The sequence below is a fragment of the Eleutherodactylus coqui genome, chromosome 3 (genome assembly GCF_035609145.1).
Source record: "Eleutherodactylus coqui strain aEleCoq1 chromosome 3, aEleCoq1.hap1, whole genome shotgun sequence".
Lineage (NCBI taxonomy): Eukaryota > Metazoa > Chordata > Amphibia > Anura > Eleutherodactylidae > Eleutherodactylus > Eleutherodactylus coqui.
In genome coordinates, this window is record NC_089839.1 from 16,221,743 (window position 1) to 16,248,231 (window position 26,489).

At 48.8% G+C, this 26,489-nt stretch overlaps 1 protein-coding gene across 1 annotated transcript in view; it reads right to left on the reverse strand.

Annotated features, from left to right (window-relative positions):
- Positions 1 to 25,662, reverse strand: part of LOC136619703 (calpain-8-like) — a 45,083-nt gene extending 19,421 nt beyond the window's left edge. The window contains exons 1-8 of the mRNA XM_066594470.1: positions 25,426 to 25,662; positions 24,654 to 24,723; positions 23,218 to 23,336; positions 10,127 to 10,260; positions 9,492 to 9,660; positions 6,910 to 6,993; positions 3,897 to 3,982; positions 3,304 to 3,378 (exon numbers count right to left, since the gene is read on the reverse strand). Of these exons, the coding sequence (XP_066450567.1) occupies positions 3,304 to 3,378; positions 3,897 to 3,982; positions 6,910 to 6,993; positions 9,492 to 9,660; positions 10,127 to 10,260; positions 23,218 to 23,336; positions 24,654 to 24,723; positions 25,426 to 25,662 (974 nt within the window). The remainder of the gene's footprint in view (positions 1 to 3,303; positions 3,379 to 3,896; positions 3,983 to 6,909; positions 6,994 to 9,491; positions 9,661 to 10,126; positions 10,261 to 23,217; positions 23,337 to 24,653; positions 24,724 to 25,425) is intronic.
- Positions 25,663 to 26,489: the final 827 nt, after the last annotated feature.

The following is a 26,489-nucleotide window of genomic DNA, read 5'->3' on the forward strand; positions in this document are numbered from 1 at the left end:
TGCACCTACAATCACTACACAGGGGGTCGTAGCAGCAGCTTCAGCTTCGACTCCCGTGTATAGCAGCGCTGACAGTGGGTATCCGATCAACTGATCTGCTGAGTTCCCGAGTAGCTGACCCCGGCCGATTAACTATTGAGAACCTATCGTGAGGACAGGTCATGAATAGCACATGTGATTGGAAAGCCCCTTTAACCCCTTCCAGTCCAATTTCCCTGCCAACCGCACGCTCCACAGTGCTTATTTTTTTTGGGTGGGAAAGCGTTTTGTGGATTCCTTGTAATTACTTAACAGAAACACATAAAATTGAACTGTCGTGGTGATTTTATTAGCAATTTTTTGAAATTTAAATGTGAGTTAATACGTATAATATATATCTGTATAATATTCATATGTATATTACGTAGGACCTCTGTTCTGCATACTGTAATATACATATGCAGAAGAGACTACTGATGACGGACCTCTCTTCTGCATGGTGTTTGAAACTTGTGTCAGACCTCGCCCGACATGGAAGTTATGCAGGGAAATCTCAATGTCAGACGAGGTCCGACATTCGATTGGAAAGGGTTAAGCGTGAGTTACGAGTGTTTCAAATTGGGAAGATAATTTGTAATAACCCCTATTCCTGTATTTTTTGCTACACTGGACATTGTAGCAGACCCTCAGCTGTGAAGATAACTAGTTTAGTACAAGTTTTCAGGATGTGAACACAAATTTCCCTATTCACTTAAAGGAAACAGATATTGAAAATAAGAATGGAAACACCAAGTCTGTTACAAAGTTGAAGAACTTTCTGACTATAATGAAGCTTTTTGGTCATGAGTCGGACTACCAGATATTATAAATACTGGTCCATGTCAACTGGTCGTGTTCAGCCTCTGCTGCACTCCAAGCACTGGCGTAATTATAGGGGATGCAGTTGCTCCCGGGCTCATGGGCCTTAGGGGGCCCATAAGGACTCTCTTCTCCATACAGAGAGCGCATTACTATGAATAAAGCATTATAGTTGGGGGCCCTGTTACAGGTTTTCCATTGGGGCACAGGAGCTTCAAATTACTCCTGCGTTAAGGGGTTAAGAGAAGTTGGGAGAACCCAAGATAAACTGTTGTCCCCGGGGCCCATGAGCCTTTAGCTACGCCTGAACCCCCAAGTGTCTACTGAAGATTGCATTATGCATGTCTACCAAGCATCCTGGATTCAGTGGGACAGTCCTAGATTTTGGGGGCTGTCCAACTGTCTCAGGAGGTAGGAGGCATTTCCCACACAGAAATGGGGTAAAGTAAGAATCATTCTATACTCCTTTCACACGTGCCATTTGCTTGTGATGACCTCAGCCAATTACTACAGTTTTTCCCCGATAGTAAGACTTACCCCAATAATAAGCCCTACCCTGACTTTTAGCCAATATGAGTCAGTGCTCGATCATTCACAGCCATTCAGTGAATGACATCAGCTGGCTCTGGCTTTGATTGGCTGAGCCAGTGGCGCTCGTGATCCAATCACAGCACTCACCTGCTGGAGGCAGGGTATTCAAAACCCCGTTAGTTACCAGGAAGAGAGTGCTGTCAGTGCGGATGACACAGCAGCCTGCCGCAGCACCACCGGAGGCCGGGTACCGCCGGCTAGGTGAGTATATGACACCCTTGAAAATAAGACACTGTGCCTCTTTTGGGGCAAAAATTTATATAAGACAGTGTCTTATTTCTAGGGAAACACGGTAGCTTCAGCCATACCAGTCATGAGTTGGCTGGGGGTTGGCTGCAGCGATCATATGATCTTGCTACCCAGAAATGAGTGGTAGACCAAAGTGAAACAAAGTGGCAAGGGGTTCAAAAGAGGTGAGTATAGGCTATTTTTAATTTTACTTCATAAAGAGCACTGTTACTATGAGGGGGTCACTAAGGGGGACTTTTACTGTGAGAGGTCACTAAAGGACAGTATTACTGTGAGGGGTCACTGAAGGGGGCGCTACTGCTGTAAGGTGATCACTAAGGAGCACTATTACTGTGTGAGGGTCACTGTTACTGTGAGTGGTTAGTAAAGGGCACTAAAATTGTAAGGGGTCACTAAGGAGCACTATTACTATGAGGGGGTCATGAAGGAGCACTATTACTATTAAAAATGATCACTAAAGGGCACTATTCCTGTGAGTGGTCACTATTGTGTACTATTACAGTGAGGGGGTCACTGAGGGGCACTATTACTGTGAGGGGTCAATAAGGGAAACTATTACTGTGAGAAGGTCACTAAGGGGCACTTTTACTATGAGGGGGTCATTAAGGGGCACTATTGTTATGAGGTGATTGCTAAAGAACACTTAATGTGAGAGGGTCCCTTTTACTGCGAGTGAACAGTAACATGCACTATTAATGTGAGGAGTCACTAAGGGCCACTGTTACTATGAGGGGACACTAATTGGCACTTTTACTTTGAGGAGTCACTAAGGGGCACTATTACTGTGAGGGGCTCACTGAGGGACACATACTGTGAAGGGCTTCTAAGGCACTATTACTGTGAGAAGGTCAATAAGGGCAGTACTGCTGTGAGAGGGTCACTATTACTATAAGGGATCACTACGATGTACTATTACTGTGAGGAGGTCACTGAGGGAGGACTATTACTGTGAGGTGATCACTAAAGGGCAGTACTGCTGTGAGAGGGTCACTATTACTGTGCTTTGACAGTAACGGGCACTATTACTGTGATGGGATATTGAGGGGAACTATTACTGTGGGAGGGTCACTAAGGAGCACCATTACTGTGAAGGCATCACTGAAAAGCACTATTACTATGAGAGGGTCACTAAGGGGTACCATTACTATGAAATAATCTCAAAGGGCACTATTACTATGAGGGCTCTCTTACAATAAGAGGATCACTGAGGGCACTATTACTGCGAGAGGATCATTAAGGGGCGCTATTACTGTGAAAGGGGCACTGAGGGACACTAATACTATGTGAGGAACACTAGGGGGCACTATTAGTGTTAGAGGGTCACTATTGCCATGAAAGGGTCATTAACAGGCACTATTACTGTGAGGTGATCACTAAGGGGTACTGTTGAGGTGGGTCACTAAAGGGCACTATTATTGTAAGGGGTTCACTAAAGGGCACTGTTACTGTGCTAGGGACACTAAGGGGCACTATCACTGTGAGGTGACACAAAGAGTGTGGCTTCATGTAAAAGGGCATGGCCTAATGTGAAAAAGAACATTAGCTGTGCTACGTATGCCACAAAATGGGCCCTCTTTTCATGCTTAAAAGTTGGGAGATAAGCATGCGGATGATCGGCGCTCTCACCAGAATTCTCCGTCATCGGCCTTGCGGTCCAGAGCTGCTCTTACTTTTGGATCAACATTATTCCACTCTGAGGATCTAGAATAAAGAAAAGCAGAAATCACTGGATGTCCAGAATGTTCTCCTATGTATCGATCCATATTCCTGTAGACTGTGGCCGACATTGCGCTATTCTACCTCTAGATGCTGCCACGTGGTACCTCCTTAAGAGCATCCTTTTCCCCTCTGTCCACTGATATACACCTGTGTGATAGGCTAATTCAAGTGAAGAATACTGTTTCTCCTTGTAGAGAGCACATAGTAGATGTAAGAAGACTTATACACCATGCAACGCTCTCCTGAGAAATTTAGCATGCATATTGCAGATAGTATAATGCCTCTGCAGTGCCACCTACTGGAAGGTAGCTTCCGTTTCAGGCAATGTCCGACCTTCTAAGAAGCCCTGCAATTCCTTATATCATATCGCAAGGCCTGTTAGAAGGTCGGAAAGTGACTTATAGGGAAGCTACCTTCCAGTAGGGGGCACAGCAGAGACGTTGCATGATCTCGTATTTGCATAATATGAGATATAAAGAGTATGTGAATTCCATATTTACTCATCACTCCAGGGTCCATTCCATTCATAATCTCCCCAGGGATTCCTTATTCTAACCAGCTGCACATTCTTTCCTTTATAGCGAACCTGGAGGTGAGAAGGCGAGATAAATGTCATATATAATCATTCCCTACAATCATGGAGCTAAAGGCTATAGAAACCTTTGTGCATGAAAAATCAGTACACGCATATCTTAAGTCCCTGCAAATAAAAAATACACTTAGACCCGATCCAGAGAAGATTGCAGCAGTACAAGAATGGCCAATACCCAGAATTGGTAAACAAGTGAGGAGTTTTCTAGGATTCGCAGGATATTACCGAAGATTTATGCCCAATTTCGCCAGAATTGCTGAACCATTGCACAAACTCATCCGGGGAACATCAAAACAAAACTGCAGAAAAACCATTTACATCACATGGGAGAAAGAACAACAAGAAGCTTTCAAAATCCTGAAAAATAAGTTAATATCCCCTCCTGTCCTGGGATATCCGGATTACAACAAACCCTTTCGGGTATACACTGATGTGAGTAAGCGAGAATTGGGTGCAGTATTAAGTCAAGTCCAAGGCAATACAGAGAGCATAATAGCATTTGCAAGCCATTCTTTGAAAGCAGCCGAAAGAAACGACCAGAGCTACAGCTCATCTAAATTGGAACTCCTAGCTCTCATATGGGCTGTGACGGAGAAGTTCAAAGACTATTCGATCGCATCCACATTCGTAGCTTACACAGATAACAACCCTCTTGCACATTTATTGTCAGCAAAATTGGGAGCTCTTGAACAGAGATGGGCTTCATGGCTAGCCAACTTCAACTCTACCATCAAATATAGAGCCGGAATGACGCCAACGCTGATGCACTATCCAGACAACCTGCATCAATAGATTGCTTCATGAAAGAAGAAGCTCAATTGGAAGAGATAGAGATGCCTGACCTTGGTTGCTACAATGTACAACAGAACGCCATCCAAACTGCCGGTACTAATGAAGACAAACTTGTACAAGAAAAATAGTGGATTGATCTTCAAATTGAAAGTTAGGAGAACTCTGTTCTTGACCCATGGTACTGTACCCGTCAGAGTGAGAATCGGGAAAACAGATCTAGAGTTTCACCGGTTGTGGCAACAAAGAAAAAGACTCTTTGTAAAGAGAGATCTATTGTACAGAGGAACCATAGATCCTATCACCTATTCGAAGATACACCAAATCCTCATTCCACAAAGAGATGCACATCTTGTACTAACAGCGTACCATGACCAATCTGGGCACTTTGGAGTGCACAAAACAGAGAATATCATCCAAAGAAGATTCAACTGGGTAGGAATGAGAAGAGATAGAGACATGGTGTTTAGAGTGCCAAACGTGCTAAAAGGAGAAACAACAAAGCTGACCAAAAAGCTCCTTTACACCCATAGTGACAAAGAAACCATTAGAACTGCTTGCCATTGACCACTTGAAGATTGAGCCGAGTAGGAGTGGCTATACCTACTTGCTTACCATGACAGACCACTACACATCCTTAAACCCTATACAGGGATCTGGCCTTCTCTGCGGGGAACCGAACAGGCCACTACCTCCTGAAATAGTCCCGGTGTAGTTTGCGGCTGACCCACGGGAGTCGGCGACACTAGTGCAATGGCTTACTAGTTTACTAGTAATGGCTTATTAGTTTGCAGCTGGGCCAGGGGCACTGGGAAGGATTACCTCCTACACTGCAGTGCAAGTAAGGCCACATGATACAGGGAGAGCAGGAGGATGCCTAACAGAGAGCAGAATATAATAAAGCAGTAATACTAGAAGGTGCTAGGCATGTTGGGGATGTGAGATGATCAGTATCTACCCACACTATGTTTTTTTATCCTCTTTTACTACTTATGACTTGGAGTGACTTCTGACTCACATGAACTTTCAAATGACTATGCACTGCCTTCTTCCTGTCACTGAGAAAGCCCCTGATTGGTCGTTTCCCAAATCCCTTGCTGAGTAATGTGCCCCCTTCACAGCTCTCAATTTATTCTCATTAATGGATGTTTCTAATCTGTCAGCCCTCAGGCTGCAGAATAGAGATGAGCGAGCGTGAGCATACTCGCTAAGGAAAATTACTCGAGCGAGTATCGCCATTTTCGAGTACATGCCTGCTTGCCCAAAAAGATTCGGGGGTCGGCGGGGGAAAAGGGGGGAAGATCTCTGTCTCCCCCCTGCTCCCACCTGCTCACTCCAGCAACTCACCGCTCACCCCCGCCGGCCCCGAATCTTTTCGGACAAGTAGGCATGTACTTAAAAATGGCGATACTCGCTCGAGTAATTTGCCTTAGCGAGTACGCTAGCTCATCTCTACTGCAGAACCTTGGAATACAGTACAAGTTTTCAAACCAAACAATAAGAAATGTTTAATGAAAACCAATTACAAAAAGTCTTCATTGCCAAAGACACATTAATTTTTTTTTAAAAAAAAGGACTGTGAAGGTGTACATAGCCTTTAAAGCTGGAGAATAGGGTGGAGTTCCTAGGAGCCCATGATATGCCTGCCTGAGTGACCTATGCGTAAACTGACTACACAGGACTGGAAAAACAAAGATGGCCACTCCAGCTTCTCTGACTACCTGATGCACATGGTGCATTAGTATGTACCTGTCTAAGACACTGCACCTGCTATTATTAACCAGTGCTGGCCTTTCACATCAGTATGTAGTGTTTTAGACCAGTGTTCCCTAACTCCAGTCCTCAGGGACTGCCAACAGGCCATGTTTTCAGGATTTCGTCATTGTTGCACAGGTGATGTAATTATTGTCGGTGCCTCAGACATTGCCACAGGTGTTCCTACTATAGGAGATCCTGAAAACATAACCTGTTGGTGGTCCCTGGGGACTGGAGTTGGGGACCCCTGTTTTAGACTATTGATGCATACTTTGCACAGTGAATATCAAGTAGTCAGAGACGTAATCCTCTGCCCACCAGAAGAAGATTCCTGTTTCTTTGGGCACCCCCTCGTATATGTTACTGGTTCGCTTTACCTCTTCAGCACCAGTGATGGAATATGCATGTCCTTTCACCAGATGCCGGCTTGTGGTGTCTTCAGTTTCATTAGGATTTGTTATCTGTTTGAAAGAAAATGTGAAAATTTCAAGAAAATGTTGCGACATCACAACCACATTCCTGCAGAATCGCACCGACTGTCTGTCCGATGTCTCTAACACTGTGTCCTCTCTCTACCTAAAACTGAACCTCTCAAAAACTGACCTACTGGTGTCTTTCCGTCCTGTGCTAACTGACCTCATCCTGACATCTCCATCTCAGTATGTGGCACCACCCTAACACCCAGCACACCCGCTGCCTTGGGGTTATTTTCAACTCCGATCTCTACTTTGTCCCCTATACCCGATCCCTCGCCCGAACATATCAGCTGCACCTCAAGAACATCGTAAGAATCTGCTCTTTTCTCACCGTGGACACGCTAAAAACGCTTACTGTAGCCCTCATCCACTCCCGGCTTGATTATTGCTTGTTGCTGATCGGCCTTCCCCGCACCAGACTCTTATCCCTCCAATCCATCCTGAATGCGGCAGCCAGGCTTATCTTCCTCTCTAGCCACTACTCGGACGCCCTGGCTACTTACTGCACTGGCTGCCCGTCAAATATAGAGTTTAATTCTAACTCACTACCTTCATTCATAAAGCTCTCCAAAGCACCACGCCGCCCTACATTGCTGCCCTCATCTCAATCCACCACCCAGCCTGGGCTCTCCGCTCAGCTAATGAAATCAGATTACGTGCCCCTTTAATTCGAACCTCTCATTTCCGCCTCCAAGACTTCTATCCAAACAATCACTAAGACACAAAACTTCAGGCGTGCTCTAAAATCGCACGTCTTCAGGGAGGCATACCATATCCCCTAAACCGCTTTCTTTACTTCGCCTGATAACACATTCCCTGTCCTAGTGACTGCAATCCCTGCTAGCCGCAATCAACCGCCCCCTGCAGCCATATCGATTCAGCCACTATATGGCTTATCTCTGACCATTATCTATTTGTATAGGATCCCTCACTCTCCACCTGCCCATACCGAGCCCATCTCCAGCCCCTACATTTTATGTATCATCCAATTATGTGTAGTATGTAAGCTCGTTGGAGCCCCTCATTCCTACTGTCTCCATCAACTGATTACTACATGTAAGGCCGCCTGCAGACGGGCGGAAATTCCGTGGCGGGATTTCCGCCCGTGGAAGCTGCCATAGGACTGCATTAACAAACGCAATCCTAGGCAGACAGCCGCGATTTGGCCGTGCGAAATCTCGTGTGGCAAACAAATCACGGAATGCTCTATTTCTGTGCGAGGCTCGCAGAGCCCCGCACAGAAATTTCACTCCCCTGCCGCGGCTCCGGTCTGCGCATGCCGGCACATCAGACAGCCGGGGCCGCGGGAGCAGGTGAGTGATGTGCTGCACTCTGCAGACGTTCAGGTAGGGTCCTGCTGCGAGAATTCTCACAGCCGGATCCGATCCGGCCATCTGCAGGCGGCCTAACTGTGGTTTTTGTATCTTTGTTTCTTGTATCTGTTCTGTTTTGTAAGTGCTGCAGAAAATTATTATTATTAATTTAAAAAAAGCTAACAAAATGTATTTCCTACTAATTATAGTTTCCCACTAGGGGGAGCCAGAGTAACAATTATATCATAACTGAAATGTATAGTTTGTTCACAGGACCACCAAAGATAATGCATGTCACTTGGGGATGAACAGCAACGAAAGCATTTAGAAGGATATCCTAATCCCCCTTGGGCTATTCTGGTGGAAACTCAATACCAGCGAAACAAAACTTTAAAAGAAGTCTGTAACATTAATATGTTGCAAGCACTTCCCCAATCTGAGACGAGTTCTTCTATCCAGATACATACGTCAATTGTGCACGATAGGAGTGGACCAGTCTGGAATATATTTGTAAGACGAGGCCCCTAGCATGCAGGTATTTAACTCCTTAATGCCACAGGACGTAAGTTTACATGCTCGCTGTGGGGGAATTAACTTATCAGAAGCTGAGCCTATGCCATTCCGCAGCGGAGGTCGACTGTTCCTGACAGCTGGCCTCTGGCTGCAACAGTGGGAAAACACAAGACCCCTACATGTTGCCATCTACATAGGGTTCACAGAGGGAAAGCGCTCCCTTTGTGATGTCATTGGACACCCGCTATGTAATCGTGGAGGGACGATGGCTTACCATGGCAACAGGACGGCAGATATTGGCGTCCCAGCTTCTGTAAGCAACTGTAAGCAATACAATACAGAAATCATAGTGATCAGAGCTGTTAAGGTTCAAGTCCCCTGCAGGGGTTCAAAAAAATAAAATAAAATTAGAGTAAAAAAAATAAAAAAACACATATTTGGCATCATTGTGTCCATAACAACCTGTACAATAAATTGAACACACTTTGTCCTGCACGGTAAACTCCCTTAAAAATCCCAAAAAACAGAAACAAAATGCTTATTTAGTTTGCAAGGGCTTGATTTTTTACGTGGGAGTAGTTTTGCAGTATACCTTGGGGAGATCTATATATGAAGGATGTCTTCTATTATATTGTATATTATATCATTCCTTCTTACCTCAATTGAGCATCCGAGCAATGACTCTGCTTTCAGAGCTTTTTGCATAATCTGGTACAGATCATCCGGTGCTTTCTTCAGGTCATAAGCTTCGGAGATTCCTCCAGTGAAGTCTTCCATAGCCTCAATGGGGCTTCCTCCTGTCAGACCTTCATACGATCCATTCAGTCTGCCAGCACAACACATGGACAGGGTTAATGAAGGAGCAATATTTGGTTCTTTAATCCTCATGCTGTGATTTATCTACATTGTGCAGTACCTGCAATTCTCCACTAGATAGAGCCATTGAGTTAAATTATGAATTTCTGGTTGCCTGCAGCCACCACTAGGGGGAACTGACTGCATATGGAAATACACAGAACTCACCAGTACATCCATATTCATTATATTCTTACTAGTGGTGGTCACCACGACATGTAACTCTGTGGTTGGTCATTTAGAGATCTGTAAAAAATGGAGCTCTGACCTTCATAAAGACACATGAGATTAATCAGAACTGAATCTTGAACCTAACTAACACAGTGTTCACATCTGACATGTGTTATAGTAGCTGTTCAGCGATGTATATCTAGAGGGTATGTCTACTCGTCAAATACATGTCCTGCACCCACACTGGTTGGAGGTTGAGGACTTACTTGGCATAGGCCTTCTCCAGCAGAGCACTCCAGAACTCATCACCCTCGGCTGACTGGACAAACAGTAGATGGCCATCTTTTGTGGGTAGCAGATCATCCACGACAACCTCCACCCACTCACCGTACTGCCAGAACTGGAATATGGAAGGACATTGCGGTAAAATGAACAGAATCCTAAATCTTCATCTATGTGAGTAATGTTGGTCAGACTTTGCTTTATTTATGTGCATCTTGATGAATCCACCTTCCCTGGCACAGTTCCAGATAAATTACATCCTAAGATGCTAAAGGAAGCAGCGGAGGTAATTGCTGAACCACGCGCCATATTCTTTAAAAATTCCTGGAGATCAGTAGTAGTCCCTGTCAGAACCTGTAACTCTCGGGGCCGCCGTGCCCGCACCACCGGTCCTGCCACCCGGGCTACAGGAGTGCGGCGTAGGGGAGCCCCGGTTCTGGTGATCTCCCCGGGCCGCTGTAAGACTGGTCGCCGCCGGGTTGCTAGGGAGGCAGCTGGTGCTTCTAGTCACTTGACTACCAGGCTGGCTTCCCTAGTAACGGTCTGTGCTGCAAGACTGGGGGCGTGCCCCCAGCACCTCCCTGATTAGCCCTGCTGCTGTCAGGCTCCCCGCCCCAATCAGCTTCTGGGGCGGGAGCACTGACAGCATTTAAATATGTGTGTTTTCCTGTCAGGCGTTGCCAGTGTTAGTTTGGTTCTCCAGCTGCACCCGCGTTTATCCTGACTGCTCTTGTGACCTCGGCTTTTCTGACACCTGCTTTTGGACTTGACTACGTTTTGCCTGACCCCTCTGTACTGCGTACCCTCTTGTTGCCTACCCGGATTGTCTGACCATTCTACCGTTGTTTGTCTCAGTGTCTGTTTGTCTCCCGTGTCCCGCTTCCCTAGTGAGGGTAGGGACCGTCGCCCAGTTGTCGCCCTGGGGGTTAGCCCAGGGGGGCAAGTAGGCAGGGACAGGGGTTGCGGGATATCTCAGGGACCCCCATATCCCGGACACTGTCCTGACAGTAACACTGGCCGAACGAAGGTCAGACCCTTGCATCCGCTCGGCGACTTTGAGCCCCTCGATGGAGGCCGTGGCGGCTGTAGCGAACCAGGTCCAGGTCCTTACGACCCTTGCCCAGGACCTAACCGCCCGCTTGCAGCCACGGGAGCAAGTGGCAGCTGCAGGCCCCATGCAGCCCCCGTCCGCTCCAGGAACAATGTCAGAACCTCGAGCCACGCTTCCGGATTGCTTCTCCGGAGAGAGAGATCAGTTTTTTGCATTTAGGGAGAGCTGCAAGCTCTACTTTGATCTCCGCCCCCACTCCTCTGGTACTGAATACCAGAAAGTGGGAATCGTAATTACCCGCCTGAGGGGAGAGCCCCAAAATTGGGCTTTCTCGCTACCAGCTGGCTCTCCAGCCCGACTATCCCTTGACGCCTTTTTTTCCGCCCTGGGTCAAATTTATGACGAACCCGACCGGGCGGGCTACGCAGTCTCCAAACTTCTGGCCCTGCGCCAGGGTTGTAAGATGGCGGAGGACTACTGTTCCCAATTTCGTCAACATTGTACGGAATCCCGGTGGAACGATGCCGCCCTAAAAGACTTATTTTTGACCGGCCTGTCTGAGGGTCTCAAGGACCTACTTGTGGCCCACCCAGAGCCTAGAACTCTGGAGCAAGCCATGTCGCTGGCTATTCGAGCCGACCGACGTTTGAGGGCCAGACACGCCGCTCAGACCACCCCACTCCCCACGTCTACTTCTTCGACTGACCCGACCTTTTACCCTCCCACCACCGAGGCCATGGAGCTGGGAGCCATGACCCCCAAGCAACGACGGGAACACCGCCTGAAGAAGAACCTCTGCTTCTACTGTGGGGAGCCGGGTCACCGCATTGCTACCTGCGCTAAGAAGCCACGGCAGGAAGAACTCCCGCTCCTAGGCAGTTGTCGGGGGGACTGTCTAGGAGCCAAGGTACTCCCTGTGTTGTCCAAGATGTTAGTGCCTTGCACCCTAGAATTTCATGCTTTCCACCGTACGGGGCAAGCCTTTGTTGATTCTGGGGCTGCGGCTAATTTCGTTAACTTTAATTTCGTTGCTCAACTGTCCGGAGTTTTGTTACGTTTAGAGACTCCGATTCTGGTTTCAGGAGTGGACTCCACTCCATTGCAAGCAGGGGTGGTTAATCTGGTTACCCCTGAAGTAAGGTTTACGATAGGAGCCTTACACGTGGAAACCTGCACCTTTCTAGTGATGAGAGATTTGTCTGTGGACGTCGTCCTAGGCCTCCCCTGGCTCCGGGAGCACAACCCGGTAGTAAATTGGGACACGTTGGAACTGGTAAGGTGGGGTCCCCGCTGTGTCAACCACCTTTGTGCGGTGAAGGTGGGAATCTCCACCTGCGAGGGGAGCCCCCTACCAGAATACCTCTCCGAGTTTTCTGACGTGTTCTCCAAACAATTATCTGAAGCTCTGCCCCCTCATAGGGAATGGGACTGTAAAATAGACTTGATTCCTGGGGCCAAACTTCCTAAGGGCCGCATTTATAACGTTACGGTCCCAGAGAGAGAATCCATGAGGGACTACATCCACGACAGTCTGGCCAAGGGGCACATCCGGCCCTCAGAATCCCCGGTGGGTGCCGGGTTTTTCTTCGTTGAGAAGAAGGATGGGGGTCTCCGGCCCTGTATTGACTATAGAGAGCTAAATAAAATCACAGTCCGAAACCAGTATGCTCTTCCACTCATTCCTGACCTCCTCAACCAGGTCGCTGGTGCCCGATGGTTTTCCAAACTTGATCTCAGGGGAGCATACAACCTCATCCGCATTCGGGAAGGGGATGAGTGGAAAACCGCCTTCAATACGCCCCTCGGGCATTTTGAATACCTAGTTATGCCTTTTGGATTGTGTAACGCCCCCGCCATTTTTCAGGGGTACATGAACTCAGTGTTTCAGGATATCATGGGGGTGTTCGTGGTTGTATATCTAGACGACATTTTGATTTTTTCCTCCGACTTGCCGAGTCACCATACTCACGTTCAGACTGTGCTAGCTCGACTCAGACATAACAAGCTGTTTGCTAAACTCGAGAAATGTGTTTTCGGGGTACAAAAGATATCATTTTTGGGGTATATCATCACGCCATGCGACTTCCAGATGGATCCTGAAAAGGTGAAGGCCATCACGGAGTGGGCCCAGCCAGGGTCGTTGAAAGCCCTTCAACGCTTCCTCGGCTTCGCCAACTACTATCGCAAATTCATTAAAGACTTCTCCGTGGTGGCTAAACCTCTAACGGACCTCACCAGAAAAGGGGCAGATGTGAGGACCTGGTCTTCTGAGGCTCTGAGGGCCTTCGATACCCTAAAGGCGGCGTTCTCTTCTGCACCTGTCCTAGTACAACCGGATCTGTCCAGCCCTTTTGTGGTGGAGGTAGATGCCTCTGAGTTTGGTGTGGGAGCGGTACTGTCCCAAGGTCCCTCCACTCTCACCAACCTTAGACCGTGTGCCTATTTTTCTAGGAAGTTTTCTTCCACCGAACGGAACTATGATATAGGCAACCGGGAATTGCTGGCGATTAAGTGGGCTTTCGAAGAGTGGAGGCATTTTTTGGAAGGAGCCCATCACCAGATCACGGTACTCACAGACCATAAAAACCTCACCTATCTAGATTCCGCTAAGAGGTTAAATGCTCGGCAAGCCCGCTGGGCCTTGTTTTTCTCTCGGTTCAATTTTATTGTTACCTATAGACCCGGTTCTAAGAATGTCAAGGCTGATGCCCTGTCTAGGAGTTTTGGTTCTCCGGAACCTTCCGAGCCGGAGCCTGAGAGCATTCTCTCCCCTGGGGTGGTCCTCGCTGCTGTCTCCTCCGACCTTTCACCTCTCATTCACGCCGCTCAACAATCTGCTCCTGAAGCCCTTCCGGAAGGTAAATTATTTGTCCCGTTGTCACTGAGATTGAAAGTGTTAGAGGAGACACATGCTTCAGTCCTAGCTGGACACCCCGGCATCAGGGGTACTCTGGAGTTAGCGGCCAGACTCTATTGGTGGCCGCACATGGCCAAGGATGTACGGGTATTTGTGTCCGCGTGCCCGGTTTGCGCAAGGGGGAAGAATCTCAGGAGACGTCCTGAGGGGCCTCTTCTGCCCTTGCCCATTCCGTCCAGGCCATGGTCCCATTTGTCCATGGATTTTATTACTGATCTGCCATCCTCGCTGGGGAATACGGTCATTTGGGTAATAGTTGACCGTTTCTCTAAAATGTCTCATTTTGTTCCGCTTGGCAAGTTGCCTAACGCCAAACTTTTGTCTGAGATGTTCATCAAGGAGATTGTTCGGTTACATGGGATCCCCGAGGATATTGTGTCAGATAGAGGGGTTCAGTTCGTCGCTCGCTTCTGGCGAGCCTTCTGTAAAAATCTAAACGTTAATTTGTCCTTTTCCTCCGCTTTCCATCCCGAGAGTAACGGACAAACGGAACGGATGAATCAAGAACTTATCCAGTATCTGCGACTGTTTGTCTCTGATAACCAGTATCAGTGGGCCAACTACTTACCTCTCGCCGAATTTGCTATTAACAACCATGGTAACTCGTCGACCCAACTATCACCTTTTTTTTGTAACTATGGGTTTCATCCCCGGTTCTCGCCTTCTACTCCTTTTGTCTCGAACAATCCGGCCGCTGACATATCCGCTGAAGAACTGTGCACAGTTTGGGCCCAGGTTCGTAAGAACCTTCAGGGTTCCCAAGAGAAACTGCGTAAATACGCAAATAAAAGACGTACTATCTCTGCACCTTTTGTGGTCGGGGAGCAGGTTTTATTATCATCCAAGAATCTGAGACTTAAGGTTCCCTCCCTGAAACTTGCTCCCCGGTTCATTGGCCCATTTACGGTTTCTCAGGTTATCAACCCGGTGTCATATAAGTTGGCACTTCCTGACCCCTGGAAGGTCCACAAGGTTTTTCACAAGAACTTGCTTAAGAAGTATGTGACTCCAGTTCTCCCCACCCAGAACCCGCCTCCTCCCTCTCTGGTACAGGGGGAACTGGAGTATGAAGTAGAAAGGCTGGTGGATGCCCGACGGGTTAGAGGTGGGCTGCAGTACCTGGTCCACTGGAGAGGATTTGGCCCTGAGGATAGGACGTGGGTCCCTGCCAGGGACGTTCATGCGCCACGCCTAGTCCAGTCATTCCACAGGGCTTTCCCGCTTAAGCCCGCACCGGGCCATGGGGGTCCGGTGTCCCCCCGTAGAAGGGGGGGTACTGTCAGAACCTGTAACTCTCGGGGCCGCCGTGCCCGCACCACCGGTCCTGCCACCCGGGCTACAGGAGTGCGGCGTAGGGGAGCCCCGGTTCTGGTGATCTCCCCGGGCCGCTGTAAGACTGGTCGCCGCCGGGTTGCTAGGGAGGCAGCTGGTGCTTCTAGTCACTTGACTACCAGGCTGGCTTCCCTAGTAACGGTCTGTGCTGCAAGACTGGGGGCGTGCCCCCAGCACCTCCCTGATTAGCCCTGCTGCTGTCAGGCTCCCCGCCCCAATCAGCTTCTGGGGCGGGAGCACTGACAGCATTTAAATATGTGTGTTTTCCTGTCAGGCGTTGCCAGTGTTAGTTTGGTTCTCCAGCTGCACCCGCGTTTATCCTGACTGCTCTTGTGACCTCGGCTTTTCTGACACCTGCTTTTGGACTTGACTACGTTTTGCCTGACCCCTCTGTACTGCGTACCCTCTTGTTGCCTACCCGGATTGTCTGACCATTCTACCGTTGTTTGTCTCAGTGTCTGTTTGTCTCCCGTGTCCCGCTTCCCTAGTGAGGGTAGGGACCGTCGCCCAGTTGTCGCCCTGGGGGTTAGCCCAGGGGGGCAAGTAGGCAGGGACAGGGGTTGCGGGATATCTCAGGGACCCCCATATCCCGGACACTGTCCTGACAGTCCCAGAAGATTGGAAAAGGGTAAATGTTGTTCCAATCTTCAAAAAAGGGAAGAAGGTGAATCCAGGAAACTACAGGCCTGTGAGCCTGACTTCTTTACCGGGAAAGATCTTTGAACAAATTATTAAACAGCATGTATGCAAGTACTTGGATAAAAATGGAGTCATTAACCAGAGCCAGCATGAGTTTGTAACAAACAAGTCATGCCAGACGAATCAAATTTCCTTCATGACAGAATCACCAACTGGGTTGATAATGAAAATGCAGTAGATACGTATAGTATATCTAGACTTTAGTAAAACACTTGACAAAGTATTTCAAACCATCCTTATTGAAAAAATGACCAAATATGGGATTGAGAAGGCAACTGTTAGGTGGATACACAACTGGCTGAGTGATCATACTCAAAGAGTGGTAAGAAATGGCTGCACATCCAATTGGAAGAATGTCTCAAGTGGGTACCACAAGGCTCTGTCCTAGGCCCAGTGTTGTTCAACATTTTTATAAATAATCTGTAGGAGGGAATTGTTGGGAAACTGATCAAATTTGTAGAGGATACAAAGCTAGGCGGCATAGCTAACACTAGAGAAGAAAGAGGATTCAAAACGATCTAGAAAAGCTCGAACAGTGGGCAGTGACTAACAGAATGTTATTTAACAAGGAGAAATGCAAAATCCTACATCTGGGCAAAAAAAATGAAAAAAGTTTGTACAGAATGGGAGGAATTGGTCTAAGCAGCATATGTGAAAAAGACTTGGATTTACAGATAGATCACAGACTGAACATGAGTCAACAGTGTGATGCAGCAGCAAAAAAAGGAAACACAATTCTGGGATGTATTAAGAGAAGCATAGAGTCTAGATCATGTGAGGTCATTATCCCCCTCTACTCTTCCTTAGTCAGACCTCATCTGGAATACTGTGTCCAGTTCTAGGCATCCTGATAGACAAACTTGAGCAAGTTCAGAGAAGAGTTACCAAGATGGTGAGCGGTCTGCAAATCATGTCCTATGAGGAACGGTTAAAGGATCTGGGAATGTTTAGCTTGCAGAAGAGAAGGCTGAGAGGAGACTTAATAGCTGTCTACAAATATCTGAAGGGCTGTCACAGTGCAGAGGGATCAGCCCTATTCTCATCTGCACAAGGAAAGACTAGAAGCAATGGGATGAAACTGAAAGGGAGGAGACACAGATTAGATATTAGACAGTGAGGGTGATGAATGAGCAGAACAGGTTACCACGGGAGGTGGGGAGTTCCCCTTCAATGAAAGTTTTCAAACAAAGGCTGGACAAATATCTGTCTGGGTTGATTTAGTAATCCTGCACTGAGCAAGGGGTTGGACCCGATGACCCCGGAGGTCCCCTCCAACTCTACCATTCTATGATTTCTGGCTGCAGGATACCCCAGATTTGTGCTCGCTGCCCCCCCCCCCCTTCCCCGGTCTGCTCATACACACCACTTGTATTATGTGCTGCTACTATTCCTTCACGCAGCTTGTGATATTTTCCTGTGCATCTTGATGACTCCTCCTCCTTTCCTGGCACTGGTCTTAGCCCAGATCTCAGAACATCAGAGAGGAGGAGGATTCATCAAGATGCACATAAAGATGTCACACACTGCACAGCTGAAGTTTAGCAGTGCATAAAACAAGTAACTATGTGGTCTGGAAAAGACTTGCGTGGAGCAAAGGGGACACTATTACCTAAAAGGCATAGAGAGGGCGCAGTATTACCTAAGGTGGGCACAGAGAGAATGCAATTACCTAACGGGCATGTAGAGGGGAAAATATTACCTAATGTGGGGACAGAGAGGGCACTATTACCTAATGGGAATACAAAGGGGGTAATATTTCTTAATGTGGGCACAAATAGAGCATGATTACCTAATGGGCATACAAAGCAGTGATAGAAATGGCCACTATGGGGCTCAGCAGTAGTCCATTTGGCTCCGCTTTCTAATTAGGAGACACCTTAGTACCGTGATGGCGAACCTATGACACGCTGGCACGCGTAGCCATAGTCGCGTAGCCATAGCCATAGTCGCTGACACGCGGCCGGCCACCCCGTTAATGAATACTGGCAGGGGCCGTGACTCCCCTGCCAGTATTCATTAACCAGCACTACTAACAGCGCTGATCCCGGCGCACACTGTGATGTCAGTGTGCACCAGTATCCTCCTCCCCCGTCCCCCGACGTCTCCTACCTGTTGGTTCCGCGGGAGCGTCCGGGGGAGAAGGCGTCCTGCAACACACTGACGTCACAGTATGCGCGGGAGATCATCGCTGCTGGAGGGCGCCTGGCACAGGAGGAGCGGAGCACCCAAGCATCCACAGGGTAAGTACATGGGTCGGGGAGAGGTCCGCTGTGGGGGGGCAGTCACCGCTGGGGGTCCGCTGTGGGGGGGCAGTCACCTGTGGGGGGCATTCACTGCTGGGGGTCCGCTGTGAGGGGGCAGTCACCTGTGGGGGGCATTCACCGCTGGGGGTGCGCTGTGAGGGGGCAGTCACCGCTGGGGGTCCGCTGTGAGGGGGCAGTCACCGCTGGGGGTCCGCTGTGAGGGGGCAGTCACCGCTGGGGGTCCGCTGTGAGGGGGCATTGACCGCTGGGGGTCCGCTGTGAGGGGGCATTGACCGCTGGGGGCCCGCTGTGGGGGGGGGGGCAGTCACCGCTGGGGGTCCGCTGTGGGGGGGCAGTCACCGCTGGGGGTCCGCTGTGAGGGGGCATTGACCGCTGGGGGTCCGCTGTGAGGGGGCATTGACCGCTGGGGGGCCGCAGTGAGGGGGCAGTCACCGCTGGGGGGCCGCTGTGAGGGGGCAGTCACCGCTGGGGGGCCGTAGTGAGGGGGCAGTCACCGCTGGGGGGCCGCAGTGAGGGGGCAGTCACCGCTGGGGGGCCGCAGTGAGGGGGCAGTCACCGCTGGGGGGCCGCAGTGAGGGGGCAGTCACCGCTGGGGGTCCGCTGTGGGCGGGCAGTCACCGCTGGGGGTCCGCTGTGGGCGGGCAGTCACCGCTGGGGGTCCGCTGTGGGGGGGCAGTCACCGCTGGGGGTCCGCTGTGGGGGGGGCAGTCACCGCTGGGGGTCCGCTGTGGGGGGGCAGTCACCGTTGGGGGTCCGCTGTGAGGGGGCAGTCACCGCTGGGGGTCCGCTGTGAGGGGGCAGTCACCTGTGAGGGGCCAGTCACCGCTGGGGGTCCGCTGTGAGGGGCCAGTCACCGCTTTGGGTCCGCTGTGAGGGGGCAGTCACCGCTGGGGGTCCGCTGTGAGGGGGCAGTCACCGCTGGGGGGGCCTCTGTGAGGGGGCAGTCACCGCTGGGGGGGGGGGGCCTCTGTGAGGGGGCAGTCACCGCTGGGGGGGGGGGCCTCTGTGAGGGGGCAGTCACCGCTGGGGGGGGGGGCCTCTGTGAGGGGGCAGTCACCGCTGGGGGGGGGGCCTCTGTGAGGGGGCAGTCACCGCTGGGGGGGGCCTCTGTGAGGGGGCAGTCACCGCTGGGGGGGGCCCCTGTGAGGGGGCAGGAACCGCTGGGGGGGGCCCCTGTGAGGGGGCAGGAACCGCTGGGGGGGCCTCTGTGAGGGGGCAGGAACCGCTGGGGGGGGGCCTCTGTGAGGGGGCAGTCACCGCTGGGGGGGCCTCTGTGAGGGGGCAGTCACCGCTGGGGGGCCTCTGTGAGGGGGCAGTCACCGCTGGGGGGGGGGGGCCTCTGTGAGGGGGCAGTCACCGCTGGGGGGGGCCTCTGTGAGGGGGAAGATAATGCTGGGGCCCGCTGTGGGTGGCGCTGTCGCTGTTGGGGGGCTGCTGTGGGGGGGGGGGGGCAGTCACCGCTGGGGGGCCTCTGTGAGGGTGCAGTCACCGCTGGGGGGGGGGCAGATAATGCTGGGGGCCTCTGTGGGGGGCAAGTAATGCTGGGGGCTGCTGTGGGTGGCGCTGTCGCTGTTGGGGGGCCGCTGTGGGGGGCAGTCACCTGTGGGGGGCATTCACCACTCGGGGGGGCCGCTGTGGGGGGCAGATAATGCTGGGGGTCTCTGTGGGGGGCAAGTAATGCTGGGGGTCGCTGTGGGTGGTGCTGTCGCTGTTGAGGGGTTGCTGTGGGGTACGCTGTCGCTGCGGGGGGCACTGTGGGGTGTGTTGTCGCTGCTGGGGGGCCGCTGTCGCTGCTGGGGGCCGCTGTCGCCGCTGGGGGCTCGTCATTACTGACATAAGTGAGGGGGAGGCTGGGAGATGCGAGGGCCTGTGCTATGGGTGTTTTGGGTTTATTAAATACAGTTATACATTACAATTATACATATTTGTTATTTAAACTATAAATATCGCAGATTTATGGATTTTTTCTCGAAGTGACACACCGCCCGAGTTATGCTCAGTTTTTTGGCGAATTTTGACACACCAAGCTCAAAAGGTTGCCCATCACTGCCTTAGTAATTAAGAGACTTTTGTAAAAGGAATGGGTGTGGCTCTGACAGAAGCATTCTGACCACAGTCTGTGTGAGGAGAGGCCCTTGGTACTGCAAACCAAGAACTGGTAATAGACTATGATATGCTCATGTGATATGTTTAGGCCCTGTGCCTCTGTGTAGTAAGAGTCACTACATTGTATTAGTTAGAGGCCAGATGGCCAGGTGTTGTTGCATGGTTATGCAATGTGTAAAAGTTTGCAAACAGTGTGAATAATACTCTGCTGAAAAGTAGCAAAATAAACACTGGTAAAGCCAATTATAGGCCTCCTTACCCACGGTCAGATTTGCATTGCGAAATCTGGAGCAGCAAATCCAGCCCATAGTATGCTATGGCAAAATGCAATTTTCTTTGCACAAGTGGAAATCGACTGTGATTTTCTGCTTGCGAGTGAGAAATCGCAGCATGCTGTGATTTTGTGCGGGATACGCATGGCCGGCTTCCATTGAAGTTAATGGAAGCTGTTCGTCCCGTGGCACTTCTGCAGTGAGCATTGCGGAAGAATTGCGGGATATGCATCAGTGCAGAGTGCTGGGGGGGGGGGGGGGTACTATGCATGCGCGACGGAGTGCCGGCAGGCACATCCGCAGCGCTGTGCAGAAGCTGCCAGACAGGTACGCAGGGGGCACCGTTCGGGCACAGGGTCGAACTCCGCTGCGGGAATCCCACATTCGCTGTCCGACCCGCCCATGTGCAGGAGGCCTTAAAGAGAAGTTGTTGTGGTACTGAGTTCCTGATGTGTTTCCACCCATCTTAGGTTGAAAAGATGGTGGTCCAAGTGTGACTAAACCTCCAAGTTCTTGCAGCGTCCAAAGAAGCAACCTAATGCAAGCACAAAGTGGGCACTATTACTCACTGGACATACGGAGAGGCACTATTACCTAATGGGGGAACTATTACCTTATTGGAACAAAGGGCTGTATTACCTTATGGGCACAAAAACAGCACTATGACCTTATAGGAGCACAAAAGAGGCACTGATTTATATGGGGACACAAAGCAGGCACTATTACATTGCTGGGCACAAAGAGGGCACTGTATCTATGGAGGCATAAAGGGGGCAATAGGAACTATTACTCTATGGGACACACATAGGGGACACTGTTACCCTGTGGGGTTAGTTTAACTTTGTGGCAGTAAGGGGGAATTATTACTTTGTGATGGGCAATTTAACTGTGGGGCACTGAGGGAGTAGGTGTGGGGCACTAAGGGCGCATTCTTTTGCTGTGTAGAAGGTGTAGTCTGTGGGAAAGGGTATATTCTACAAGTTTTAAAAAAAAATAGCTCTAAGATCGTTGATGGCAGTTTTGAAAAGTTGGCAAGCATGCCTATATGTCCGGTGGTGTTTTCAAATAGAAGTGTTGTCAGATCACATCTAGAAGAAATTATACTGTAGTTATATACATGATTCCAAATTCTGTGCAGAATGTTGCTGAGACACCGAACCAGATCTAATGCCCAGGAAAGGCAGCAGACTGCACTGTAGGTAGCAGCATGTCACAGGCAGTGTGTAGCAAGGTAATAACCTTACATCCAGTAGTGTGCTACCAATAGAGCTAGACCACATGACTGCTATAGGACCCACAGGGCAGGGAAGTCTGGAGCCGAATGCCCCTATTACCCCTCTTCCCACTCACTGAACTTTTACTTCCCGAATTATTGCTGTTTCTACCATGGCACAGGGCTTTAACCAACCAGGAGAGGGGAGGCACTGCAGTGGGCCACCAATCCTGACCCCGCATGCCAGCATATTTAATCTATACTAGCTGATATACCCGACTTTGCCCGAGTTAATTTGATCCAGGTGTTTACGTATTGTTCACACAAAAAATTTTATAAAGTCAAGGTGAGGAATAAAATATGCATACACATAGAGGAGTGTTAGATTCTCCTCAGGCTGCATGTACCGATGTCCCTCTGCAGAATGTGTCACCCCTCCAACTCTTCTCACTTAGGAGCTAAAGAATGCTCACACCAAATTTCACGCTTGTAGGACTCCTGGAAGTTACACTTCATAGGGATGCACTTACTTTAGCACTTAGCGCTGAATAATCGAGTTGTGACCCCTTTACGTCTCCTATTTAGGACCTGAAGAATGTTCATGCCAAATTTCATGCCTGTCCGACATCGCGAAGTTACATTACATAGGGGTGCCAATATTCTTGCACTTAGATTTAAATAATCATGTTGGGACCCCTTTAGTTTTCCTATTTAGCACCTAAAGAATGGTTGTGTCAAATGTCATGTTTGTATGACACTGGGAAGTTACATTACATAGGGGTGCCAATACTTTTGCACTTAGCATTGAATAATCAAGTTGCGACACCTTTACCTTTCCTATTTAGGAGATAAAGAATGCTCCTGCCAAATTTCAAGTGTTCATTAAGTAATGAATGTCTGTGTTAATCATGCATTTATTACATGATCACGTAACCAGGAATTAAGAGGTAACTAATGAAACGGTGTTGACTACAGCGGGAGGGGACCGACCAAGGAAGGTGGAGATGGTCAGTTTTTTTATTTTATTGCATCCAGGGGGAGGGGGTGCAATTCCAAGTTTTGCTATGTGGCCCTATGAGTTCCATGTGCCCCCCTGCTTACATCATCTACAGTTACAACAGCAGAATACACAGTGCTGACATTTGTTGTAAAATCTTGTGGTTTAAGTTTTAGTTTTCCGTGTGCTATAATATTAGCGAGGCCCAAACACAATCCTGTTACCTTGAAGTGGAAGATTCCGGCGTAGTCTTTTTCAAAACTCTGCTTCTCTGGAACAACACGAGCCAAGAGGTTCGGTTCCAAAGTGAGAGACGCAACGGAAGCCAAAAACCAGCAGTCCCCTGTATGGAGTGGACATTAGATTCACTGAATGACCTGCCGCCACATCACAATGCCAGGCAGCTGCACAAAGCTGCAAACCATTTTGAAAGAACATTTCATTCTAGCCTTCACTTTATAAACTAAAGGATTGTGGCCCTATTAAAATGTAAAAAGTAATAGGTGGTGAATTCACATGCAATACTCCTTAGGCCGCTTTTACACGACCATGAAAATCGCATAAGGTTTGTGTGTTGCAAGACATGAAAATCTAGCATGAATGTGAATTTTTTTGAATGGGGTCATATACACTAGCAATTTTTTCCTGCATCACGGAAAAAAAATCGCAGCATGTCCCATCTTTGGCCGTTTTCTGAGAACGCATCGCCCATTGTTTTCAATGGGGCCAGAAAACACATAGCACGATGGGAGATGCGAGGTTTCCCATTGAAAACAACAGGAAACTTTTGCCGATCCGCCAACACTGCTGTAAGCCGCACCGGAGAATCACAACTTTACTGAGGTGATGGGAGGCGTTTTGGAGCGGAAAATGCCTCGCATCCCCATGTAAAAAGCATGCAGGCAAGCACGATATTGGCGAGGTTCCACGGCCCTTGTGTAGGAAGCCTATGTGTTACTTCTAGCACAGTCTATATGTCTCCTGTGTTACTGATCATCAGGTATTACCCAGCAGCTAATCTCCTAAATATACACCTTTATTAAACAAGACAAGATTCTCCGCCTTACTTCACCACATTGTTTGATTTGTGACTCAACCCTCGTTTCCTCTTACTGATCGAACAGTGTCAGGCAGGAAAGTAGGAGCAGAATTAATGTGGATTATATATGTAATATACAGGGGGTCCAGAAAGTCTTTCACTTTTTTGCATTTTGTTATGTTGTGGTCTTGTGCAAATTAAAAAAAAATTGTTTTCTCCATCATTCTGCACTCAATACCCCATAAAGTGACAACAGAATGTTAGAAATCTCTGTAATTTACATAAATTACATAAATATTCACACCCTGTACTTGGTACTTAGTTGAAGCACTTTGGCAGTAATATGATGCCACAAGGTTTGGGGACCTGCTGCAGATTCAGCATTGGAGCCCAGAACCTCTTGTTTAATTCACCAGTACCCATACAATAGCTGCTCAGTAGTGGATAAGAAGTCAGTTCCGAGGGGGTGGAGCCTGAGTCAGGGATTCTCTCTTTGGTCATCTTTGTATCTCTATCCTCCGCCCCTTCGGGACCTAAAGTTTTGCCAAAAATGCTCTTACACTTGATTTACAATGATTTCAACAATATCTACAACATCAGACCCGCGATCTTCTCACTCACCCAGTTGCCCTTGGTGGATGTCTACACGTGTTGCTCCATCGACAATGAAATGCGGTTTATCACATATTTCCTAGGAAATGATGAAGTAAATGGCCAGTTATTATAAAGAGGTAACAACCACTGCACAAAATATAGTAGAAAACCCTGTAGCTACGGGATCTGGGGAGCAAATATCTAACGTCTATGGGCAGCTGAGTTGGGAGATAGCAAAGATCACTACTTCCTTACTGCAAAACACCATTCATATCAATGTGCTATATAGGAGTTATACTGGATGATCTATAGGGTTGCTGTGTATAGTCTATAAGGTGTCCCTTCAGCTCCTTTACCACTAAGTCATTTTTCCACTGTTGACCCACTGTTGGCTGGATAACTTTTGGATGCTGGACATTGGCAGTTTAGTCTCTGGCTATATATGAGGGGAATGTTTTCAGAACCCTCCTGAGGCGATATGCCAGACGGTATGCCATCACAGTGCACCTGCAGAATACAGCCGACTCCATTGAAAGCAATGGGCTGCCGGCAAGTGCTGTAGTAATTTTCGGGGAAGGGCTTAAAATATAAGCCCTTCCCTGAAAACCATCCTAAAAAAGTGTGAAAAAAAAAAAATCTATACTCACCTCTCTGCAGCAGCCGGGGCTCAGCCGTGTCCAGCCGTCTCTTCTCCTAAACTGCTCTCTGGAGTATGCAGCAGGCGGGGATTGGCTGAGCACTGTAACCAATCAGAGGCAGCTCTCAGCTATATATATATAATTAGTGCAGTATTTCTTACCGAGGGTCTCTTCCACTCAATTCCTGCAGTTTTTGGAGAGTTTGGTGCTAAGTCCTTGTAGCCCAGGGCAGAGTCACCTGCAGGAAACTTGTCATCTTTGAAGAGCGTCTTGGATGCCAGGCACTTTGCCCGCAGTTCATCGTAGTCCTGATCTAAATACTTCACTGGGTTCTTGTTAGTACAAAGACCCTCAGCTACAGCCCTGTCTTTGGCAACTTTAGCTGCAACCGCTGCCATGATACCAGCACTGAGTGTCAGTTCTACTGAATGTGACTGCCGGTGAGCCGGGAGGAGACAGCAAATCAAGGAGCCTAATCACAATAGAGTAAATATGTACACAAGACAATCAGGCTGGAAAGAAAGTTACTATCACATATGACATAATATAATGTAGTTAACTGTTTAGACTCCACACTACCCGGGAATAAATGCAATTAACTTGAATGTGGCAAAAAATGTAACATAAAAATAGCATGACAGGCCTAGTTCTGGTCACTGGGACCTATGCATAATCTCTTATTGTCTAGTTTTAGTACTTAATCCAGCTGAATTGATGAAGGGGTTTTCCCCGGAAACGTGTTTTCCAATGCTGGTTGTCTAGTTTACTAATTAAAGGAGAAATTTCCATCTAAGTGTTCTGATTATTCAATTACTGTTGGAGAGTTCTGCCGAGCCACCAGTTTTTTTGTTTTTACACTCCTCTATACACCCATGCTCACTTAGGTGGTATGTCTTTTGGTTGGCAGGGCCTCCAGAATCTCCTGCACACTCCAAACCTCCACGGGCCTTGCTTCTATTCTAGGCCACTCATTTCTTACAGTTTTTGCTCCACCCCTTTTTTCCATGCGGCATCTGCAAGCTCTGATATGTCCTTCTTGAGTACTGATTCCAAAAACTGTCCACAACATTCCATGTGTGGTCTGACTAGTGACTTGTAAAGAGGAAGAACAATGTTCTCGTCATGAGTTCTGAGTTCTGTTCTTCTGGGTACCTGAGAGTGCCAGCCACATGAGGGTACCTTCAACTCCCATGTGGTGAAGAATGGAGAAGGAAGTGCGGTTACT